We start from the raw sequence: 24,855 nt of genomic DNA on the forward strand, positions 1-24,855 counted from the left end.
TGAGCAATCAAAAAACCCAGTCGTAGAAATAAGCTTCTTTAGCATTTCGTAGATAATTACTTTGAAATGTAAATTTTAACATTGTAATCTAAGATGATCAAATCAATTGTTTAATTTCAAAAATAATAAAACTTTAATTATTATCGTGTAGTGTGGGGTCGTGTTAAGCCGCGGTCCTGGGTTCGACTCCCGGTAAGGGGATTTATGCATTTATGTGACGAGCGCAGATATTTGTTCCCGAGTCATTTATGTTTTCTATGTATATAAGTATTTCTATATTATATATATTGTTGTCTGAGTACCCACAACACAAGCATTATTGAGCTTACTGTGGGACTTGGTCAATCTGTGTAAGAATACATACATACATACAATCACGCCTGTTTCCCAGAGGGGTAGGCAGAGATCACGGATTTCCATTTACTACGATCCTGACAAATCACTTTCGCTTCACACACTTTCATAACGTTTCTCATACACGCTCGTCGGTTTCGAGTACTTCTGACCTGGCCTTTTTGCAATATTTCCCCGAAGAATGAAATGTAAGAATGTCCTATAATATTTATTTATTTTTGTGCAGAATCTGGACACGAGCCTAGAAGCGGTGCCTTCTCACTCGGAACTGCATGCCGCCATGGAGAATATCAATGAGACGCTGAATATTCTCAACATGGGAGAGTTCCCGCCCAGCGACCGAACCTATGGGTAAGATAAAGTTATTATTGTCCCGGAGCTGTAAGCTAACAAAAATACAAATTAGATAACCTCTTTTGTAATCACTGATTTAAACTTTCACGATTGTTACACATATTTAAAATTGCAAACGGGACTTAATCGCGTATTTACTATGTTTTAAACACTAACCTCCGACGTTTCAAGGACGGCATTGTCCCCGTGGTCTCGGAGCAGACTGGCTGAAGTACGACTAACCACTTGAACAGTTTGTGCACTAGGGACTCTTTTGTAATCCATACTAATATTATAAATGGGAAAGTGTGTGTGTCTGTTTGTTCGTCCGTCTTTTACACAAAACGGAGTGACAAATTGTCGTGATTTTTTAAGTGGAAATAGTTGAAAGGACCTACCTGCCTGTGTGGTGACGGGTTGAGAATTTCACCACCCCCTTTCTTCCCGTGGGTGTCGTAGAAGGCGACTATGGGATATGGGTAAAAATTGTGAGAGGCTGGCAACCTGTCACTGCAATGTCACAGTTTCCTTTTCTTACAACCCCTTATTTGCCAAGAGTGGCACTGAAGCTTTAGTAGTTCCGTGTGTTCTGCCTACCCCTTTATGGGATACAGGCGTGATTGTATGTATGTATGTATGTAGTTGAAAGGATGGAGAGTAACATAGGCTACTTTTTGTCTCTAACGCGAGCGAAGCCGCGGGTAAAAGCTAGTATTAAATATTAAACTTATTTACAGTGAACTTCAATCGGAACTGAACGCGGCGGCCGTAGGTCTCAACTCGGCTTCGTCAGAAGTGGTACAAGGTATAGAGTCGCCTTCAGCCCTCGCTGAAAACTCCAGACACTTCGGAGACGCTTTCAACCGTCTGCTGGGAGTTGGCATGGAGATGGCTGGACAGACTGAGGTAAGTTAGACCTTTTACAATACAAATTTTATACCACGTCGGTGGTAAACTAGCATATTACGAAAATAATCGAAAGTATATATATATTTTTTTTATTTTAATGCGGTTCGCCTCATGGAAAGCGGTCACCGTAACCTATGAACGCCTGATTGCAATGCGACTCAAGGGGTTTCACATGCGCGTTGCTGACCCATTGCTTTTTTTTTTAGTTTGAATAGGTAGACGTTTGACCACGATATCACCAGACCCTTTAGCACAACTTGCCTTGTCGCGCGCGAGTCAATACTTGAAGTCGCGCTTGACGTATGGACTCACGCGCTACAAGGCAAGTTGTGCTAAAGGGGCTGATGGTATTTCTTACAAACTTGTACACTTCTTATTGCTGTTCTACTCAGTACTTTCTACCTTTAAAGCTGTCTACTCTTGACTCTATTAACTCGTTTCTAGGACTAATAAGCACTTAATTAATTTTTATTTACTGAAAACACAAACAGTTAATTCTGACATTTAATTTTGACTAACTCAAATTTCTTTTATGCACAGGACCGAGAAACCCAAACTCTAATGGTGAACTCCATGAAATCGGTGACCATCAACTCTTCCAAACTGCTGACGGTGGCCAAGTCCGTCAGCCAAGACTTGACGCGGCCCAACGCCAAGAACCAACTCGCCGCCGCCGCCAGAGCTGTTACTGAGAGCATTAATAGACTGGTAAGTTACGAGGCCTTTGCCCAGCAGTGGGACCCATTATAGGCTATATAAAAAAAACCGGCCAAGTGCGAGTCGGACTCGCGCACCGAGGGTTCCGTACAAACCTGCATTTGATATGAATTTCAACTTGATAGCTCTACGCGTTCATGAGGAAAAAAGTAATAAGTTTATATTTATTAAAAAATATATATTTTGTAATGTAACTAAAAATTTAATGTTTTCGGAATTTTTCCTTTATGTGTGCTATAAAACGTTGCTTCATGCCAAATTTCAAGATTCTAGGTCGACTGGAAGTACCCTTTAGGTTTTGATTCCCTTGCGAGTACTTGCGAGTTTCAAAATATGCAGCTTAAATTGCTGTTTCTTTTGATTGCGTTGACATAGAAGTTTGATTTTGTTACAGCTTAAAGGTATTATAGACCTGAGTATTTGGTATGAATTTCAATTTAATACCTCTACGCGTTTATGAGGAAATGGGTAGTAAGGTTAAAATTATTAAAAAAAATATATTATGTGATGTAACTAAAAATTTATGGTTTTCGTAATTTTTCCTTTATCTATGCTATAAGACGTTGCTTCATACCAAATTTCAAGATTCTGAGTTCACGGGAAGCACCCTGTAGGTTTTGATTCCCTTGCAAGTGTCGAAAATTTGCGGCATAGACGGCTGTATCTTTTGATTGCGTTGGCTTAGAAGTTTGATTTTTTCACAGCTTCAAGGGACAGTAGACCTGAGTAATTGATATAAATTTCAGCTTCATACCTCCACGCGTTCCTGAGAAAAAGGGTCTTGACAGACGGACGGACGGACGGACAGACGGACAACAAAGTGATCCTATAAGGGTTCCGTTTTTTCCTTTTGAGGTACGGAACCCTAAAAAATAAAAAAAAATAGGCTACTAGACTCATATCGAATTTCGCACAATAAATGATTGTCTTCTGTAGTATTTGACATAACAAAAAAACAATATTTATAGATTTTGAGCATTGAAAGTGTATGATGACTAATGATGTGCAAGTTGCGGAAACTTTCCAAAAAAATCTTAAATTTCTTGAAAAATTCACGAAACTTTCACGAAAAATAAAGGGAATTTAAATTTATGAAATGGAAAGTTTCCATCCATACAATTGTCCATAAAAAGTATGGAAAGTTTCCGAAGTTTTCCTATGTGAAAATTTCAGAATTTTGGAATCTTTCCGTCGGCACATCAGTAATGATGACTACGTATTTTCGATTAAAAATGTGTGTAATTATTTCTTTATTTTGGCCACCGAAAACTCTGTCAGCGATATAGCGACGTCATCGAATTCGAACCTTACTGCATGTCAAAGCAATCACTGACATATTGAACTTTTTTTTTACACAGCATTATCCTCGCGGAGTAAAGAAATACTTGTTGAACTGCAAAATAATTCTAATTATAAAATGACAATTTAATATTTTTTTTTCTTTTGTAAAACAAACTTTGATGTCTAAAATGCCCTATTTGCCCACAGGTGGATGTATGTACCGAAGCTGCCCCAGGCCAGAAGGAGTGTGCTGCCGCTATACGCAGCATCGAAGGTTCTAGAGTCCTTCTCGACGCGCCGTCTCAGCCCGTCAGCGAACTCAGCTACTTTGCCAATGTGGACGCTTGTGTCGCACACAGCAAGGCTCTCAGTAAGTCAGCTATACTAGACTGTTCTAGAGTGTACTATACTGTCTAATAGGGCAGAAAGAGTGTGCTGCCGCTATACGCAGCATCGGAGGTTCTAGAGTCCTCGACGCGCCGTCTCAGCCTCAGCATACGGCCCGCCTGATGTAAAGCGGTCACCGTAAGCTATGGACGACTGCAACTCAAACAGTGTCACATGCGCGTTGCTACCCCATTAGAAACTTGTACACTCCCTTTTGCTGTGTTAAGTACACAGCAAAAAGGAGTGTACAAGTTCTAAGGAGGGTTCGGGTTGCCGACGACTCAAGGGACAATAGACGGAAAAAGTCAGTTCCGTAACTCCTCCCGTCATCAGCACACCGCACCCTAATTGAGCTCTGGCAGCCTTACTCACCGACAGGAACACAACACTATGAGTAGGGTCTAGTGCTATTTGGCTGCGGTCTTCTGTAAGGCGGAGGTACTACCCCAGTTGGGCTCTGCTCTAGATTCGAGCGAGACGATATCCGCTGTGCTGTGCCCTACCACACAAAGCGGAATATCATTCGCTATGCCCTACCTCCTTACATATGATTGAATAAGCATAAATGATTTTTTACAGGCGAAGGCATGTCAAGCATGGCGACCTCAGTGAAGCGGTCGGAACACACGCAGTTCTGTCGCGCCGTGCGTAACGTGGCCGACGCCGTGCTGGGCCTTGTGGACTGCACCGCGCAGGCTGCTTATTGGGTAAGTCTTACACAATCTAACTCCAAAAACATAAACAGTATTGGCAGACAGTCTTTAGAGTACACACTTTAGGCCGTTTAATTCATATTATAACCCACAAGCCATACATCATCATCATAACATCATCTAATGTGAAATTTTCGTAGTATCCGTTTGTTTATAACATAATACAAATGTTAAACCTTTTTACCATTTGTGCTATTTGTATTTCGAACACTAAGAGTTTTTTTATAACTGTCACTTCTCTTCTTAAACTAGATCAATGTGGTCGCATTATTTTCTGTAAATAAATCTATTCCTTTTTACCTCTGCATTTTCCTCTAATATCCAGAACAAAGACATATGTCGTTGGCGAAAACAGTGTTACATTTTGGTGCCGTGACCAGGATTACCTGAAACTTAGTTATTGGCTCAAACTTTTCATTGTGGTCATTTTAAGGTTTTAGATATGGATATAAAAACTATTCACATTGACATTGATCTTATGTTGTTCCTCAGGTGGCAGTATCAGACTCAACATCAGTCGCCGGTCGGCCAGGTTTGGTGGACCAGGCGCAATTTGCCCGCGCAGCAGTGGCTATCGACCAAGCTTGCCAAGCTCTGGCCGATCCTACTAGCGACCAACAACAGGTTAGTATTACCCTCTATTCATTACATTTTGTCTATTGACTTTCCCCTTTTCAAGATTTTATTTGGCGTTAAACATACTACAGATAACCTAACCACAAAATTAAAATTTGAAAAACCCCTGATATAGTGGACCTATTTACATGAAACATGGCTAAGAACGCTCCCGGCTAATTCAGTTTTCAAACAAAGAAAACTAAATCCAAATCGGTTCATCTGTTCGGGACCTACGATGCCACAGACAGACATACATACAGCCAAAAAAAGACAGACAGACACGTGAAACTTATAACACCCCGTCGTTTTGCGTCGGGAGTCAAAAATACAAACTTTATCTAACAACATTGACCTTGACACTTCATCTTCTGTAAAGTGACAGATAAACTAAGAAAGATTAGTCGAGTCCACATAGAGCGAGGCACATCTACGTTAAATAGTTTATATTGGCATTTGACAGGTTTTTTGTCATTACTTATTTATCTAGTTAAGATAGTAAGGCCTCATTTAGACGGCGTGCGAACTCGCATGCGATTTTAGTTACATTGCGGGCTGTTGAGGTTACATACAATTTTGCATAGAACCGTATAATAATTTATTAATTCTCCTGCAGGTGTTATCCGCCGCCACAGTAATAGCCAAGCACACCAGCGCCCTCTGCAACGCGTGTCGCGTCGCCTCCGGCAAAACCACCGAACCTCAGGCCAAGCGACACTTCGTGCAGGCCGCTAAGGACGTGGCCAACTCGACAGCGGCGCTCGTCAAGGAGATCAAGGCGTTGGACAGCGACTATAGCGAGGTTAGTTCTTTATATACTTACGAGTCGGTCCTAAAGTTCTGTCACAAATGCTTTAACTGATAAAATTGTATATAAAGGTTTTTATTTAATAAAAAATACATGATATCAAAACCTGTTTTATACTTATTAAAATGTGATATAAACGATCGAAAATGTAGATCGTGATTTTTAAGAATCCTTGAATACTTTGAGTTTGTCGATAGGCGTCAGCACGCGGAAAAATAGACTTCGCAAAAGGAAGAAAAAAACATTGTTACATTAGCCAAATAAAATAATATTTTTTTTAGTATGAGTTCTCTGAATTTGGGCATATTGAATTACTGGTATTTCATTTTCCTAGAAATCTTTAAGTCTGCTAGTAACCTTTAGAACTTGGGTACTTTTCAGTAAAACGCTTAGATTTCACAATCATCAACGGGAATGTGCAACAAAACGTTGTACAGTAGCAATATTGTCCATTTAATTCACAAAAATCATATACAAATTTAAAGATAAAAGACCCAGCGTTTATAATAAGTGTCATTAAAGCATATTAAGCCAACCAAAAATAAATAAAAAATAAAAACGTCCGGAAGAGGTCGCGTGTTTCTTGACTTGTTTTTTTTACCAAATTTTCAGATGTTACAAGGAACCACGCGAAACTGCAACAGCAAAGTACTTTAAGTAATATTGCAATTTATTCAGTATGAAACGAGCTTTCAAACCATGTATATGCATAGTAAGAAATATCTGTCAATAAAGTTTTTTCCACTTAAAACCTTTGTGACAGAACTTTAGAACTGACTAAGTACGTAAATAACATTAAAAAAATCCGAAATAAACAAGGTGGAATATTATTTACAAATATGTACAAATAATCTATTCATTTAAGATGCCACAAGACACGTTTAAATGTCATTTTACGAACTAATATATGAACTCATGTCTCTTAGCAACTTTACTAAGAATTGTGCGAGCTTTATAGTACATAATCTAGAGTTTTTTTACCTGTTACTTTTTTTATTTCCGTATCCTAATTTAACTGTTTCATTTATAAACATAACGATGAAAACGAATAAAATAATTAAAGAGTATGGGTGTCATAGCTAGCTCATTTATCGCTAAAAATTGTAGGGTCTCAAATGAGTATTGTGAGACTCACCCATAATAGTATCCCTTATTTCATAATGCCTATAACATGAGCATGATACTTTGTTACAGCGGGTTTAGATTTTTTTACTCATAGTCTCGTCAATAACTCATATATTACGTGGTACCAAAGTTAAACTAAATATATTCTTTTTGTCACATTATTTCGTCGTGATTCGGTCTGAAAACGGTCAGTACTCGTATTCCTTATTAAAAATATGTTTTTTTTTATGTGTAGGCTAACCGCGCTCGCTGCGCCGCCGCCACCGGCCCCCTGCAAGAAGCAGTGCGCAGTCTCTGTCAGTTTGCTGACAGTCCACAGTTCAGCTCCGTGCCTGCCCGTATCTCACCACAGGCCAGGCAGAGCCAACAGTCTATACTAGAGAGCGGAAGGTATCTATCAACTGGTTCTCTACATTAAGCAGTCTCTGTCAGTTTGCTGACAGTCTACAATTCAGCTCTGTACCTGCCCGCATCTCACCCCAAGCCAGGCAAATCTATCGTTGAGAGCGGAGGGTATGTATCAACTGGTGTTGAAGTTTAGTGGTCAACTACAAGAAGCAGTGCGAAGTCTCTGTCAGTTTGCTGACAGCTCACAATGCAGCTCGTATTTGGCCTCAAGGGAGACAAAGTCAGCAGTCTACAGCTTTGTAATAAGAGTTCACTGGTCGGAGAACGTGTTAACATTGGATCAATAGAAAGTCCTACGAATAGACTAATTTTTTTTACGTTTAAAATATTTTTTTCTGTGTCTATGCGACCTATCACGAAAGCCCATAGACAAAGTAAATAGTAAAGCTTTATTTTTTATCTGTGTAATGGACTTAGGTGGCGCCATTTGTTCTAATCTTCTTCGAGTGTGCCTTCTTATTTATAATCGTTTCTCAACCAACTCTAATAGGTACTAATTATTCAAGCAACCAGCACCGGACGTTACTTAACTATTTTTACAAAAAAAAATATTAAAAAATTCTTTGTTGACAATTGGAGCAAGCAAGATTTACGTAAGTGGGTTTACGGTTTACATACATTACAATATATTAGTTTATGAAAATGAAATGAAATGAAAGCATTTATTTCGGACACACATCCATATTATGTTAGTAATAACTTAAAAACTAAACTAAATATACGTTAGTAGAAAGTATAGCTACAATTAGACTGAAGATGCAAGGACATCCAGTGCGTGAGGATAGGGCTGTCCAGTGTCCACCCTCTCAGCAATCACCTTCAGGAGAGTGTTGGTACTGCCTCGCACGCGCTCGCACAGAGACGCCACCCGCACACACAGTACACACACACACAGTAGCACAGTAGTCTTCCTACTATTTATTTATTTATTTATTTATTTATTTAATTAATCAAAAAGTAACACAGCATTACAGTTTACACTAAGGCCCTATAATAGGTCAAGCCTGTGTCGTGAGGACTAAGATGAGGCTGTAAGAGCAGACAGAATTACCAAGAAGGCAATTACAATAAATTTTATGTTGTCCACAGGAGCATCATCTCAGCGTCATGCTCAATGCTGGAATCGGCCAAGGCGTTGGCAGTGACACCAGACGCCCGTCCTCAGTGGCAGTCCCTCGCCACTCACAGCAAGACAGTCTCTGACAGCATCAAGAGTCTACTCGGCGATATCAGGTAAAAAAACTAACTATTTCCGTCACTATATCAAGTAAGAAATATATGGACTAGGGCGAATCAACTTATTGAATCAAATTATGTTATTGCCATGGTTACGGTCTCCTGAGTCACGCTGGTCTTATGCAAAATTAAGCACCCCCACCCCCTTTCTTCCCGTGGGTGTCGTAGAAGGCGACTGTGGGATATGGGTTAAATTGTGGCGTAGGCTGGCAACCTGTCACTGCAATGTCACAATTTGGATTTCTTTCAACCCCTTTTTGCCAAGAGTGGCACTGAAACTTGAGTAGTTCATGTGCTCTGCCTACCCCTTAATGGGATACAGGCGTGATTATATGTATTATGTATTATTACTGTAACACCTTGCTAGTCCGACGTCCACATCACACCACAATAGGCTAATTTCCTACTAGTCAAATCAGCTTCTTTTTAAGAACTGTTGAAACGATTTGCTAATATGGAATTACTATGAAACACCGAGGAGTGACGTCACGGTCAATTAATTTACTTTGTATCTTTCTCTTTGGCTTATTAAATAGAAATTATGTTTAAACATAACTACTGTCCATGTTTTCTTCTACTTATGTGGTGGTTTATTTCGTGCACACAATATTTTTAAGTATAGGAAACTAGCCTATTGAACCTATATCCCACAGTCGACTTCTACGACACCCCAGGGAGGAAACAGGGTGCAGCAATTCATTTCAGCATCCATTAAATTAGATGACGTTGTAAACAACATGTTTGTTCACAGAGAGAAAGCCCCCGGACAAAGGGAGTGCGCAGCGGCCCTTGAGACCCTGGGCAGACAACGTCGCGCGCTCGACCAAGCTGCCTTACAGGCTGTGGCTCAAGAACTGCCTACCATGAAGACAGACTCGCTGCAAGGTAAGATAACCACAAAATTTAAATTTTGAAAAACGCCCCGACTTAGTTATTTCGAGCTTTCTGTACATCGCTGTACACCTGCAGCCTGTGGACTCGGTACACGCAAAGGACGTTTAACGCCATGCGCGTACAATATAGTGACGCGTTCAGGGTGTTGTTGCGGCTGCTAGTAAGGCGGCGGAATTGAAAAAAGTCGTCTAGTTTTAAAGTTGATGTGACTGGAGAGTATACTGCTGACAAGTGGTATCGTTGTGATCGGTAGACTTTACTGAGTACGAAATAATGACTTGTCGCATTCTCAGACTGTGGGGGGGTTAACTACGACGTCACAAAGATCGCGGTCCCGGGATTCAATTTTTTGCCAATTTGTCTAGAACCCCTTATCCAATTTTGAAAAATGAGGTGTCGATTGAAAGCGTATAACATGCTGATTAAGATTTGTTATAAGTGAAAAGTGTAGGTTTGTTAGTTATTTTTTAATTAACAATAATGCAAAAAATACTTTTTTTTTACTCTCTTTTTTGATTTTTGTGACTCAAAAAGGCAATGAAAACGGCCACTTAGCTAAAAAATATGTTATATAAATCATTTAGCTACATTATTAAGCTATCTGTTGCTTTTTGAATTTCTACGATCGGATAATAAATAAGCAAACTACAAGCACATACCTGTAGGCGGGGAGTACCGCTTGACACGCGTTCCCATACATTCGGCGTCTACCAAATTACACCTCGCGCAAAATTCGTTTCAAGCAGATATACCTCTAATCTTATTCATCGTAACCTATCAATATTGGTATCATTTGAAAGTACAATTAAAGTCTTTTAAGAAACAATATCAACCATTTTCTTAAAATCAATAATCGCCAGTCTACGGTGGTTACAAAGAAAAAAAGCGGGGATTCAATTTGACTGGTTTCCTAGGTTTGATACCCTAGACGAGTTTAAAAGGGGAGGTAAAGGTGACAAATATGGGTTGTTCTCTGGCCTGAAAGCTACACAGAGGGCCAGGGGAAGAAAAACTAGGGTTTAAGTTTAGTTTTAAGTTATTTTTTCTTTTATTTGTTGATTTTATTGTGTTTAATTTTTTTGTTTTATTTATTTATTATAAATGGGCTTACTCTTGACCACAGACTAGCCAAAGGCAAAGACGTGGCCTACGATGGAGTGAGCTCGCCCAGAAGATGCCTGTAATTTTATCAAGAATACACGCTGGTTTCTTTTTGTGAAAATGCCCTTTTTTATGAGAAAATCGATGAATTTCATGGCATTTTCCGATAGAGACTAAAATTAACTTTCAAATAAGGCCACATAGTCATACTTTTACTTATATAATATTAAGGGTAATAGCCCCGGCGGAGTAGTGCAAGCGGGACAGCAGTGTAGCAATCCATAGACCTGACTTCACTGGTTCCTCAGTGCCACACATAGTGTTACGAGGTGCCCTGCGCGCCCTGCTCTCTAATATGTGGGTCAATGATTTTTTTGACACTGAGTGTATTTGCAGGAGCTGCATGTACTTAACAAGTGTACCCCAACAACTATTTCATATTTATAACGCATTATTAATAATAAATAATCTCTTAATGTTATCTTGACTTCTGTCGAATAATTATGTTCTGAGAAAAGTGGCTAAAAGTAATGATTATAATTACTAAAACATCAAAGGTAACTTCATTTTAGTGATTTAATGTGTATAACGACCGAAGTCTAATCGTTTTGATTTTAAGATTACTTTTTAATACCTACTGGGTCAAAAAACCGCACCTCTAAGTCGTTTGAGTTCAAACGGTAGGTATTACTTGGTATTACCCTTAATATTATATAAGTAAAAGTATGTATATGTGGCCTTATTTGAAAGTTAATTTTAGTCTCTATCGGAAAATGCCATGAAATTCATCACATTTCTCATAAAAAAGTGAATTTTCAGCAAAAGAAACCAACGTGTATCCTTGATAAAATTACAAAAAAAATTAAACACAATAAAATCAACAAATAAAAGAAAAAATAACTTAAAACTAAACTTAAACCCTAGTTTTTTCTCCCCTGACCCTCTGTGTAGCTTTTAGGCCAGAGAACAACCCATATGTCACCTTTACCTCCCCTTTTAAACTCGTCTAGGGTATCAAACCTAGGAAACCAGCCAAATTCCATACCCACTTTTTTCCTTTGTAACCACCGCAGACTGGCGATTATTGATTTTAAGAAAATGATTGACATTGTTTCTTAAAGTACTTTAATTGTACTTTCAAATGATACCAATATTGATAGGTTACAATGAATAAGATTAGAGGTATATCTGCTTGAAACGAATTTTGCGCGAGGTGTAATTTGGTAGACGCCGAATGTATGGGAACGCGCGTCAAGCGGTACTCCCCGCCTACAGGTATGTGCTTGTAGTTTGCTTATTTATTATCCGATCGTAGAAATTTAAAAATCAACAGATAGCTTAATAATGTAGTTAAATGATTCATATAACATATTTTTTAGCTAAGTGGCCGTTTTCATTGCTTTTTTGAGTCCAAAAAATCAAAAAAGAGAGTAAAAAAAAGTATTTTTTGCATTATTGTTAATTAAAAAATAACTAACAAACCTATACTTTTCACTTATAAGAAATCTTAATCAGCATGTTATACGCTTTCAATCGACACCTCATTTTTCAAAATTGGATAAGGGGTTCTAGACAAATTGGCAAAAAATTGAATCCCGGGACCGCGATCTTTGTGACGTCGTAGTTAACCCCCCCACAGTCTGAGAATGTGACAAGTCATTATTTCGTACTCAGTAAAGTCTACCGATCACAACGATACCACTTGTCAGCAGTATACTCTCCAGTCACATCAACTTTTTCCGAGACCCTCTCGCCGCTCTACTATGCCGCGTCATTGCAGCGCGTCCGGCATGTTCGCGGACGCGCATGTGGACGGGTTCCATGCGACGCTGCGTAAGCGCTGCGCCGCGACGCTGCGCAGGGTGCGCGATAGCCGCCACAGCCTCCTGAGCGTAGTTGCTGAGAGATGGGACAGTGGCCTCATCAAGCACTGGTCCTCTCTCCACTTATCTCTAGTACCTAAGTTAGTTATTTAAGATTATTTTTAAGTTAACCATAGTTTTATGTTTTAGGTTAAGTTATACTAACAAAATATGGACCTTGTTTGTCTGTAATAATTGCATTTTATTTTCATTTTTTTATTTTTATTTTTTTTATTTCAGTGCCGGTTGCATCAAACCGTCTGTCACTGTTAAAGCATTCGTTAAATTTTATTGTGTGGGAAGTCTGCTGCGTGACGATGATGTGTCTGTCAAATGTGGTTCAAGAAAAAAAAAACGAAATCTAAATCAATTCTTCCGTTCGGGAGCTACGATGCCACAGGCAGACACACGCCGAGACAGACAAACAGACGCGTCAAACTTATAACACCCCGTCGTTTTTGCGTCGGGGGTTAAAAAGCAGAAACGTGTAGGCCAGACACATCTCGCCTTATGACACACTTATCCTTATTAACCTTATTATCTAATTTACATAGGTCTAGTTTTTCCCCTCACTAGCTCAGAAACACGTGTTTTGTCCTTTAATACCAGCGGGTAAAAACGCATTTTATCCACTAGTGACCTTCAATAAAGGCAAATTTTCTGCTTTAAAATTGATAAAAGTGGCTTAATCTAGTGATGAAGATGTTTTAACACATGTGGCACTACTGGAAGCAGTGATAAACGCGTTTTTTGCGTTGTAGTTTCCTCGTTATAGTGAGGGGAAAAGTTTTGTGTTACACACAAGTGCAAATGTATTTTACTATAACTATTGTCAGACATTTGTCGCTCTAATGCTCATTTATTTTTCTTTAGGTTACCTGGAGCAAATAGAAAACAGTACGACTGAGATGCTTGAACGCATCGAGCCGGTTCGCGTCGCCGCGAAGGGAGAAGCGGAGAACCTTGGACACTCCGTTGTACAACTGGTAAATATTGGTTAACTGTTCATTATTTGCTCTTCAGACTTTAGCCACTGCCTGCGACATTTACTCATTTGTCTCCCAACCCTAATTTTAACTATCCTCCCTCAAACTCTCTGAAACTGGTACAATTATTTCGAGGGCGAATATTCACGATTAAAAAATATATGGCTAAACCGGCTTTTGCCCGCGGCTTCACTTACGTTAGAAAGAGACAAAAAGTAGTCTATGTCACTCTCCATCCCTTCAACTATCTTCACTTAAAAAATCATGTCAATTCGTCGCTCCGTTTTGCCGTGAAAGACGGACACACTCACTTTCCCATTTATAATATTAGTATGGACTATGTACCTAATCACGACAACTTGTGTACCAAACTCTTAATTATTTAAGCTCTTTTTATGCTTGAAGAACTAACTGAAATCTAAATATACTTGTGTATAGGTATGTGGATTTACGTAATAAACCTGTACTGACATTAATAGTATTTGTATAATAGTTATTACATAACCACCCAATTTGCAATTTGCTGTTCTTTGTTGATGTCCAAATAGATATTTATTTTCTAAGATGATTTTTCATCTACAAACTTTTCTCTAGGTATCATACTGCGAACCCCTCGTCTCAGCGACCATCGGCGCCGCCTCCAACATGACATCGTCATCGTCATCAGGAGAACTTATGGAGCACGCTCGGACCGTGCTGGAAACTCTGGCACTGGTCACCCATGCTGCTAGCCAGGCTGCTGGAAATCCTACTGTAAGTATTTTAGCTGTTTCCGAGCAAATAGACCCGGGCCATTTTTTTTCAAAGTTGTCCACTCCACTTTTTTTTTTGGATTTGGAAATTATGTGGTTTCCACTCAGAATCGCGAGCTCTTTCAATTCTAATCTGAGGAAAAAGTGTCCCAAGGTTTTTTCCCATTCCGTTACCAATTTTTCATACATTTTGTATGGCGGTAACGGAATGAAAGGTTCGTAAAAATTTACGGAAATCTTGAAACATTTTTTTCTCCTATCAGGATCGAAATACCTCTTGATTCTGAGTATTAATCGCGTAAAAGATACCAATGTTACAAAAAAGTGGGGTGGACAACTTTAAAGAAAATGACCCAACCATAGAATACTTATTATATTATTTATTTATTTATTTAATCTTTATTGTACACAAAGAAAGAAAAACTTATAGTACAATACAAATATACCTTTTATATTACCCCATAAGATAATGCCATGTAACAATCACGACTGAACATAGTCAAGTTGCTTAAGTTAGGTGAGTTCGAATCCCGGTAAGGGCCTTTATTTGTGTGATGAGCACAGATATTTGTTCCTGTCATGGATGTTTTCTATGTATATAAGTTTGTATATTATATATATCGTTGTCTGAATACCCACAACACAAGCCTTCTTGAGCTTACCGTGGGACTCGGTCAATCTATGTAAGAACGTCCTATAATATTTATTTATTTTATTTTTATTTATAGTAAGGGACAAACGAACTTTACCGGCTTGGTAACTTTAGTGAACGTTTATGAATAAGGGGTTTAAAAACTGTCGTAATGACAACTTCTGAAGCAGAGATGGTTAAAAGGAACAAATTCGTAGTTGGTGCCTAAATTTAGAAACGAAATGAATAATGATAACCCCGTAATATACTGCCATATTACAGATAACTGTGATAGATAAGGTCAGTCATAAGACTGACTGAAACGAAAGTTAAATTTACAATGACGCTTATTAATATTTCCTCCTGCTTTTCAAATACTACAAGCTTTTAATAATTTCTGTGATGTGTTTATGTAATATCGAAAGTGTATATTACGAGTATATTATGATGGATAAATAATGAAACTTCAGAAAGAACAGTAACTTCAACGTTATATTTTACTTTCTAAAAGTGAATTTTGACAGCCTTATTTTTTTCTAAAATTGACATTCTTGGACCTTCTATGTTCCATGATTTTAGGTTTCCCTAACAAATAATTTTCTTACAGGCTCTCACCGCCCACCGCAACGTAGACCAACAGAGTCAGCTCTGCCGCTCAGCGCTCACCGAACTTCTAGAATGTGCTAGAACGTTGAGCACAGAACGTGGCGCTGTGGGACCTCTGCTAGACTCGCTACAGCGATCTGTCTGCAAGCTCACTCCTAGCAGGTGAGATATAGAGGATATAGGGACCTTCTAGAATGTTCTAGAATGTGCTAGTCGAGCACAGAACGTGGCGCCGTGGGACCTTTGCTAGACTCGCTACAGCGTTCTGTCTGCAAGCTTACTCCTAGCAGGTAAGATCTGAGGGAAATACGGGATTTTAGAATGTTCTAGAACGTTCTATAATGTAGTAGAACGTTGAACATAGAACGTGGCGCCGTGGGACCTCTGCTAGACTCGCTACAGCGGTCTGTCTGCAAGCTTACACCTAGCAGGTGAGATATAAAGGATATAGGGAACTTCTAGAATGTGCTAGAACGTTGAGCACAGAACGTGGCGCCGTGGGACCTCTGCTAGACTCACTACAGCGTTCAATCTGCAAGCTAACGCCTAGCAGGTGAGATATGAAGGAAATAGGGGACTTTAAGTATGTTCTAGAACGTTCTAGAATATGTTAGAACTTTACCCGTATACGTAACCTCTGAACTGTACCTGTAATTTATTAAATTTCTGCCATATGTAGAGATGCTTATACATATATACTCGGCTGTCTGGGTTACGTTGGGGCGTCCTTAACCTAGCGCGCGTATAAATACATCACCGATGACCCGAGTACCAGAATAGTCCTCGCATCATTGCTTTATTTACTATAAGCGTGTCTAATCTAATCTACTAATACGGGTGTTGCATTATCATAAAGAGAATTACTAGCAAAGTTAATAGTCATGCCATCTGTCGATACAGAGTTAAAACTTTGTAACCTCAATAGGCTAGTTTCCTATACTTAAAATAAAATATTTTATTCAGTGCACGAAATAAAGCATCACATAATTAGAAGAAAAATATGGACAGTAGTTATTTTTAAACATAATTTCTATTTAATAAGTCGAAGAGAAAGATATAAAGTAAATGAGTTGATCGTGACGTCACTCCTCAGTATTTCATAGTAATTCCATATTAGCAAATCGTTTTGACAGTTCATAAAAAGAAGCTGATTTGACTAGTAGGAAACTAGCCTATTTGACAATTTAGCCATATTCTTAATTCAGGCTCATGGGAGCCTGGGGTCCGCTTTGACAACTAATCCCAAGATTTGGCGTAGGTTTTTACGAAAGCGACTGCCATCTGACCTTCCAACCCGAAGGGTAAACTAGACCTTATTGGAATTAGTCCGGTTTCCTCACGATGTTTTCCTTCATTGAAAAGCGACTGGCAAATATCAAATGACATTTCACACATAAATTCCGAAAAACTTATTGGTGCGAGCCGGGGTTCGAACCCGCGACCTCCGGAACGAAAGTCGCACGTACATACTTACCGCTAGGCTACCAGCGCTTTAGCCATATTTTTAATTCGATATGTTTTAAAATAGGCTACTTGACTCTTTTTCAAAGTATGTCTTATATCATTAATTACTGTCTAATTAAACGAAAAAAAATAGTACCATATTTTATTACGACTTAAAAACCCGCAAAAAAAAATTTACTTAAAAGTTTACTTTTACTTGATCAGGCAAAAACAACATCAGCCATATTAATCTATAGAATATCTATGACATGACGTCAGTATATTTAGAAAAAATGTTTCACATTGTCACACGCGTCAACGACTATGAATTTTAATACAATAGAGGTTGCTTCTATCGAGATCAGATTACTACCTCTAATTTCCATAGTTGATCTGAATTATGTGACGTCACTCCATTGGCCAACACCGTTTTCGGAGTCCATAATTAAAAAAAAACATACACACATGTTTAATTAAAAATACGCAGTCATCACGCACTTTTAATGCCCGCAAGCTATAAATATTGATTTCTTAAGTCAAATACTACAGAAAACAATAACTTGATGTGCTAAATTCGATACGAGTCTAGTAGCCTATTGTCAAACAATATTAGCGCCGTCTGGCCGAGAATCAATCAAAGGTGTTGCGCCATAAGCGACCGCACATTTTTCTTGATGGTTCCGAGTTGCGTTTTTTTCTTAAACTTTACCTGTTTATACGCAGATATATTATGTCTTTGCGAATATAATATATAGGGGCCTATTATTTATTAGGGTGAATCAACTTTTTCTTGACTGTTATTGTCATGGTTACGGTCCCCTGAGTCACGCTGGTTTTAAGCAAAATTATGCAACGATGCATGTAGTCCATGTTTGTAGGTGGCAAATTAAGGAAAGGGTTTGTTAACACCAGAAAAATGCAAGTTTGCCTAGTTTAAGTAGCATATTTTCCACAGATGTCATATATACCATAGATCAAGCAAACGTATCTACTTAGCGTGTCAAATGAACTCAGTGAAATCCACTGAGTTGTCCGTCTTTACTCGCAGCTTGCAGCTTTCGGGCGTTGTAAGTTGAAGTCAACCAAAACATAAAAAATGCCTCGTTACGTGATATTCAATTGCAACAACACAAAAATTATGAACAATCAAGAGCCTGAGACATATTTAAAATTACAGGCAAGAATCAACTTCAGTACAAAATTTGACACGCTCGGCCCCTATACAAATATATGAATTTGTTTCTTCTATCTAAATTAAGTTCTGTGATATTTTCGCATCGTGGCAACCACGGCAATAACAGACAAGAAAAGTTGATTCACCCAATTCATCAACGCTTTTATTTACAAAACAAGAACTGATACAGTTTCTATTAATAATTAATGAAAATAACCTATTTACGTAAATTACGAAATCTCAAATGAGTCATCGGAATATACCGTCCAGATACAGACGAGACAGTTTCATATATAAATGCTTATATGTAAATGTGCACGGAAAAACGTCCCACTATGTCGATTGCTATAAAGCCGCTTCGTCAGTTTATTCATGTAAAGAATACAAGTAAATCTCGCCTTAATGGTAATCGACAAAGTGGGACGTTTTACTAAACACACTCACATATGTACTATGTTTCTTCAATGCATTGCACTTGGCCGTATGCCCGCTTGAGGCTCTTCAGAACGGTGACCTAACGAACTAAATATAGCCTAAATTAGTTGGATAACTTCGTTATTAACTGTCGGTTAAGTTAATACTATAAATATGTTACATACAGACGGAGTTCGTATCGAAAGATGTATGCGATTCTTCGATGATTGCACTTGGCCGTATGCCCGCTTGAGTTTCTTGAGAACGGTGATCTAATGACTAAAGATAGTCTAGATATCTTCGTTCTTAACTGTAACTGAAGGTATAATTATACAGAGTGGGGCCTGTAACAAAGGCGAAGAATTGAACTGTAGGCTATTCTCCTTATACTGATCAACATTTGTTCAGTGACTTTTAAAAATTATGAAGTCTTAAAATTTTTAATTTTTCATACAAAATAAATATTAGCTTCAATGTACGCCATTATTGTTGTCATTGACGTTGTCTGTCGCACTTTAGACTTAACAGAATTCGCAATACATTACCTCTTAGAAAAAACTTTCAAGGGTGACAAAAATCAAAATACAAGTTATTTTTAAAAGTCGCCGAACAAATGTTGATCAGTTAAGGAGAATAGCCTAGAGTTCAATTCTTCACCTTTGTTACAGGCCCCACTCTGTATATGAATGACGCCGTGTGGTGACGAGTTAAGAATTTCACCACCCCTTTTCTTCCCGTCGAATTCAACTGTGGGATATGGGTTTGCCCGTAAATGCATAGTGATGTATATATGCATCATGTATTTTTTACTCTATTGACAGCATGTCAAAATTCAAAATTGAATAAAATAAATATTTGTCAAGGTCATGCATTTAAGGGTTAAATTGTGGCGTAGGCGAGAAACTGGCAACCTGTCACTGGAATGTCACAATTTCTTGTCTTTCAATCGCTTATTTGCTAAGATGGCACTGACCCCTTTTATGCCATAAAGGCGGGAGGCGCATGTAAATGATAAAGTGAATACTATCCATATTTGAGGTTTCATTCAATCAAATCAAAGCGCCTAATACTCTTAAATTATATGAATGATAAAGTGAATACTATCCATATTTGAGGTTTCATTCAATCAAATCAAAGCGCCTGATACTCGTAAATTATCAAAGCGCAATTATCCATTAAATGTACGAAAAATATCAAAATAATGCAACCATCATTTTGAGTAATTTGACCTTGAACGAGGAGTTATTATTCTTGCAATTTGTACCAGTTCTATTTCACCTCAGCTTAGTCATTGTGATAGCTTACATTTCAAACGTTTGATAAAGCGTAATTTAAATGCTGTAAAAAGTTAAAAACATTTTTGCATTGCCATAATCGCAGTCTATTTCTTCTCCCATCTTTGATCGAAGCTAAGTACTGAACAACAAATAAAAAAATCAGTAACCGCTCGCTCTCCGCAGCGTCTGACGCACCGATGGATCGTGAAGTGAAAAATGGATTTCGGCATACAACAAGGTCAACAATTATTCATGTAAAATGAGGGCGTGTGGTGGATGATATGGTTTAAATGTGGATGATTTCATGTGGTGTATGGTGTAATATATTAGGCGTTTTGGCTGAAATAGAAAAATTAAGTTTCTTTATAAAATTCTTTTATAAAGAAACTGAGAAGAAGATTTGAATAAGACATAAGGAGTGGATTTGACATATATTTCCTAAACATTTTAAAATTAAGAAAGATATTTTTAGGACTAAACCGTAAATTGATCTTGGGCCGGCTTCTTAATGTTATTACATATTAAATTTATTTTAATTTTGATTTGACGACCGGTCTGGCTCAGTCGGTAGTGACCTAGTGACCCTGCCTGCTAAGCCGCGGCCCTGGGTTCAAATCCCGGTAAGGGCATTTATTAGTATAATGAGCACAGATATTTGTTCCTGAGTCATGGATGTTTTCTATGTATATAAGTATGTATTTATCTATTTAAGTATGTATATCGTCGCTTAGCACCCATAGTTCAAGCTTTAGCTTAGTTTGGGGCTAAGTTGCTCTGTGTAAGGTGTCCCCAATATTTATTTATAATTGTTGTATCTGTTTTTGTACTTGTGTATGTTTGTAGTTATCACAAATAAATAACAGTTTGATTGATGGATTTCTGATTGTGATTAACGAATATCTCGGAGTTTAACAAACTTCTAAGAAGATCCAACTGTACTAGAAACACAGACCAACCCCTATAGACATCTATTACAAGACGACTCGCGGTGGCCAGCCTTCCTAGTATTTGCACTGATATAAGCGCGGGCGCTCGCCGTGCCCGATCAGTATCGACCAAGTAACAGACCCGAAAGCAGCGCGTGTTTTTCGCACAAAAAAATTGGAAAAGGGTATTTTGATGCCTTAAAGATGTCCACCTGTAGTGTGAAATGGTGTGGAAAGGTAACAAGAAGCTCAAATTTAAAAACAGACGGCATTACATTCCACAAATAAGTCATATTTATAATTTATTCAGAGCCGGCATAGGTCAACTTACATTGGCCACTTACGCGTCAGTAGAGGGACAGTCATACTTCTGTCCCTTTTCATCTGGCGCGACTGCCCGCCGTCCTTGAAACGGCCAATCACAGCGCGCTTAACACATTCCCCGCCCGCTCCTCGCACCCCAAACAGTGGTGACTCGTATCGCGAACCAAATATACAAGACTGCCACTCTATAGGAGGTTCTCTGTGACTAGAAATTACCAGTTCTCAGCAATTCCCGATAAGTTTGTACATTGGATCACGTCTCCGATTTGGATAGAAATTGGTAGGCTGATAGAGTCCATGATGCTGAGCAAGATCCACTAGGTTTCCCAAAATGTCCTAGGTTGATTGTATGAAACTTTCCTTTTTTTTACCTAAAATGTATAGAAATTTGGTAACAAAAAAGGAAGGTTTCATACAAACTACATAGGACATTCTGGGAAACCTAGTGGATCTTGCTCAGCATCATGGACTCTATCAGCCTACCAATTTTTATCAAAATCGCAGACGTGATCCCAATGTACAAACTTTTCGGGAATTGCACTTCTATGAATCTTAAAGAACCGCTAACGTTATAGTGGTCTGTTTGTTTGGGTCCTATGAAGATTTGCGGCCCTTGAGACACGGTCGACCATGTCCAATATGTCCATAGCTTATTTTAGTAAATTGGTAATTTAAGTATGTGTATCGTTGTTACAGACTATCTCTGGTGGGATCGTTTGACGAGACAGATTCCTTCGTCGACTACCAGACGAGGATGGTCGGCACTGCCAAGGAGATCGCTCGCCTCGCTACAGACATGGTAAGCTCAATATTTGAAATCTATTGACGACCGGTCTGGCGCAGTCGGTAGTGACCCTGCCTGCTACGCCGCGGTCCCGGGTTCGAATCCCGGTAAGGGCATTTATTTGTGTGATGAGCACAGATATTTGTTCCTGAGTCATGGATGTTTTCTATGTATACAAGTATTTATATATTATATATATCGTTGTCTGAGTACCCACAACACAAGCCTTCTTGAGCTTACTGTGGGCCTTAGTCAATCTGTGTAAGAATGTCCCATATTTTTTTTTTTTTTACATGAACATATTTACATAATTATATAAGAAACTAAGACTAAACTTAAAAGCTAGCTAATGTCTAAAATAGGCCCTTGAGGCGTTGTACCAAGGATACTGGCGACATTTCCTCGCTGTATCGCAATGCTGATACGTTGTGCGAGGAAGTCGCCAGCTCTTCGGTCACCAATATTTGAATATATTCAATGTTGTAACACTGATAGCCTCTAAAATTGCTCAAGTAGAATATACTTTAGTGTAACAAGAAATTGTGTAGATTAAAAAGTAACTGCACTATGGCCGCATCGATACAAAAAATTAATTTTGAAAAAGGCCCCGACATAGTGGAGCGATTTTCATCAAACATGGCATTAAGAACACTCCCGACTAATTCAGCTTTCAAACAAAAAAAACTAAATCTAAATCGATTCAGCCATTCGAAAGCTACAATGCCACAGACAGACACGTCTTATAACATCCCGTCGTTTTTGCGTCGGGGGTTAAAAGGCATGGAATGAAACTATAATGTTGCCTCTTTTTATTTACCGCAATCTGACCTTAATAATGGACCAATATAAATCATAATATAAATGCACTTTTGTGTATACAAGACAAAAATTTAAGATTCAACGGAAATCAAGACTTCAGATCTCTAATTACCTTCTTTGTTAAGTGTCTTTAAGGTACAGCGGGGCAAATCTCGACTGGGGGGCCATTGTAACTGATCCATTTTTTCCATTATTACACTATGATGTTGAGTTCTACATGTTCCCACTGAATACGCCTACCACCTACCTGAACTACCTGTGTTATCTCACACGCATTTTGCAATAAGATGTCAACTCAAAAATTTGACGATTAAGTCCGTTTTCACATTATCCGATCCGATAACATGGACCAGTTACATTTGCCCCCAGTCGAGATTCGACCCGCTGTACAGTCAACCAATTGGAACTCTAGGCCACTGTAGAACTATGTCATAGTGACGTCGTAAATCAGATTATAAGAAATCTCCTACTGCTTGTCATTTTGACATGGTTGTACAGTGGCCTAGGGTTCCAATTGGTTGACTGTACCTTATAACTAATTTATAAGGGAAATAAGACATTCGGAAGTGACGCATGTAATGTAATTACAGACGGCGAAGGCAGCAACGGACGCGAGCCGACTGGTCGTGCTCGGAAACGAGTTGTGCGTCAAGTATGAACAGCTCGCCCAGGACAGCGTGGGGGCCTCGGCTACCACTCCTAACGCTGATGTGGCTAACAGGTAAACACATGACTTCTATGGATAAAATTACTTTATTTACATAATTTTATTAATATCTGCGCTGGGTTCTATTTTTATTGTATCACGTCTTGAGATAAAAAAAACCGGCCAAGAGCGTGTCGGGCCACGCTCAGTGTAGGGTTCCGTAGTTTTTCGTATTTTTCTCAAAAACTACTGAACCTATCAAGTTCAAAACAATTTTCCTAGAAAGTCTTTTTAAAGTTCTACTTGTGTGATTTTTTTCATATTTTTTAAACATATGGTTCAAAAGTTAGAGGGGGGGGACGCACTTTTTTTTCCTTTAGGAGTGATTATTTCCAAAAATATTAATATTATCAAAAAACGATCTTAGTAAACCCTTATTCATTTTTAAATACCTATCCAACGATATATCACACGTTGGGGTTGGAATGAAAAAAAATATCAGCCCCCACTTTACATGTAGGGGGGGTACCCTAATAAAACATTTTTTTCCATTTTTTATTTTTGCACTTTGTTGGCGTGATTGATATACATATTGATACCAAATTTTAGCTTTCTAGTGCTTACGGTTACTGAGATTATCCGCGGACGGACGGACGGACGGACGGACGGACGGACGGACGGACGGACGGACGGACGGACGGACGGACGGACAGACAGACATGGCGAAACTATAAGGGTTCCTAGTTGACTACGGAACCCTAAAAAGATACTTTATTTCTGGCCAGGATTCGAAACTTAGAACGAATATTAGACCTACCTCTTACGACTGAGCTACGCTCAGCCGATGCGCGGTCGGCGAAATTTTCGACCATATCTTGCGTTTACTAACGCGAAAGAAAAACGCATGGGAACTCGAAAATTCGCGTTTTCCAGGATCTAAGGCTAAGCTACAGCTAGATCGATTTAAATCGTTAGAGTGGTTTCCGAGATCGTCGGTATATAAATATAAATAAATAAATAAATATACAAGAAATGCTCGTTAAAAAGTGTAAGATATAAGAAACTAAGACTGAACTTAAAAGCTAGCTAATATCTCAAATAGGCACTTGAGACATTGTACCAAAGATGCTGACGATATTTCCTCGCTGTATCGCAATGCTGATACGTTGTGCGAGGAAGTCGTCAGTTCATCAGTTATTATTCTATACACATTCGTTATTAAGTTTCTAATTTTTCATCGAACATGCTCGTTTCGCCGCTACACTGTATGGCTTCGAACTACCAGCGGCGATACAAACTTGTTCGATTATTATTACAAAGCTTGAAATAG

General features: G+C 38.7%; 1 protein-coding gene across 12 annotated transcripts in view; it reads left to right on the plus strand.

The window, feature by feature from the left end:
- The window catches only part of LOC125238646 (talin-1), a 158,267-nt gene that overhangs the window by 98,522 nt on the left and 34,890 nt on the right, over nt 1-24,855 (plus strand). For all 12 annotated transcript variants that reach the window (XM_048146022.1, XM_048146021.1, XM_048146013.1 and 9 more), the window contains 15 exons: nt 581-705; nt 1,425-1,593; nt 2,137-2,304; nt 3,802-3,964; nt 4,561-4,688; nt 5,187-5,318; nt 5,926-6,111; nt 7,478-7,632; nt 8,740-8,883; nt 9,638-9,771; nt 13,617-13,729; nt 14,324-14,482; nt 15,720-15,880; nt 21,973-22,075; nt 23,470-23,600. In XM_048146022.1, coding sequence (XP_048001979.1) covers nt 581-705; nt 1,425-1,593; nt 2,137-2,304; nt 3,802-3,964; nt 4,561-4,688; nt 5,187-5,318; nt 5,926-6,111; nt 7,478-7,632; nt 8,740-8,883; nt 9,638-9,771; nt 13,617-13,729; nt 14,324-14,482; nt 15,720-15,880; nt 21,973-22,075; nt 23,470-23,600 — 2,171 coding nt within the window. The remainder of the gene's footprint in view (nt 1-580; nt 706-1,424; nt 1,594-2,136; nt 2,305-3,801; nt 3,965-4,560; nt 4,689-5,186; nt 5,319-5,925; nt 6,112-7,477; nt 7,633-8,739; nt 8,884-9,637; nt 9,772-13,616; nt 13,730-14,323; nt 14,483-15,719; nt 15,881-21,972; nt 22,076-23,469; nt 23,601-24,855) is intronic.

This window comes from Leguminivora glycinivorella, chromosome 24 (genome assembly GCF_023078275.1).
Source record: "Leguminivora glycinivorella isolate SPB_JAAS2020 chromosome 24, LegGlyc_1.1, whole genome shotgun sequence".
Taxonomy (NCBI): Eukaryota; Metazoa; Arthropoda; class Insecta; order Lepidoptera; family Tortricidae; genus Leguminivora; species Leguminivora glycinivorella.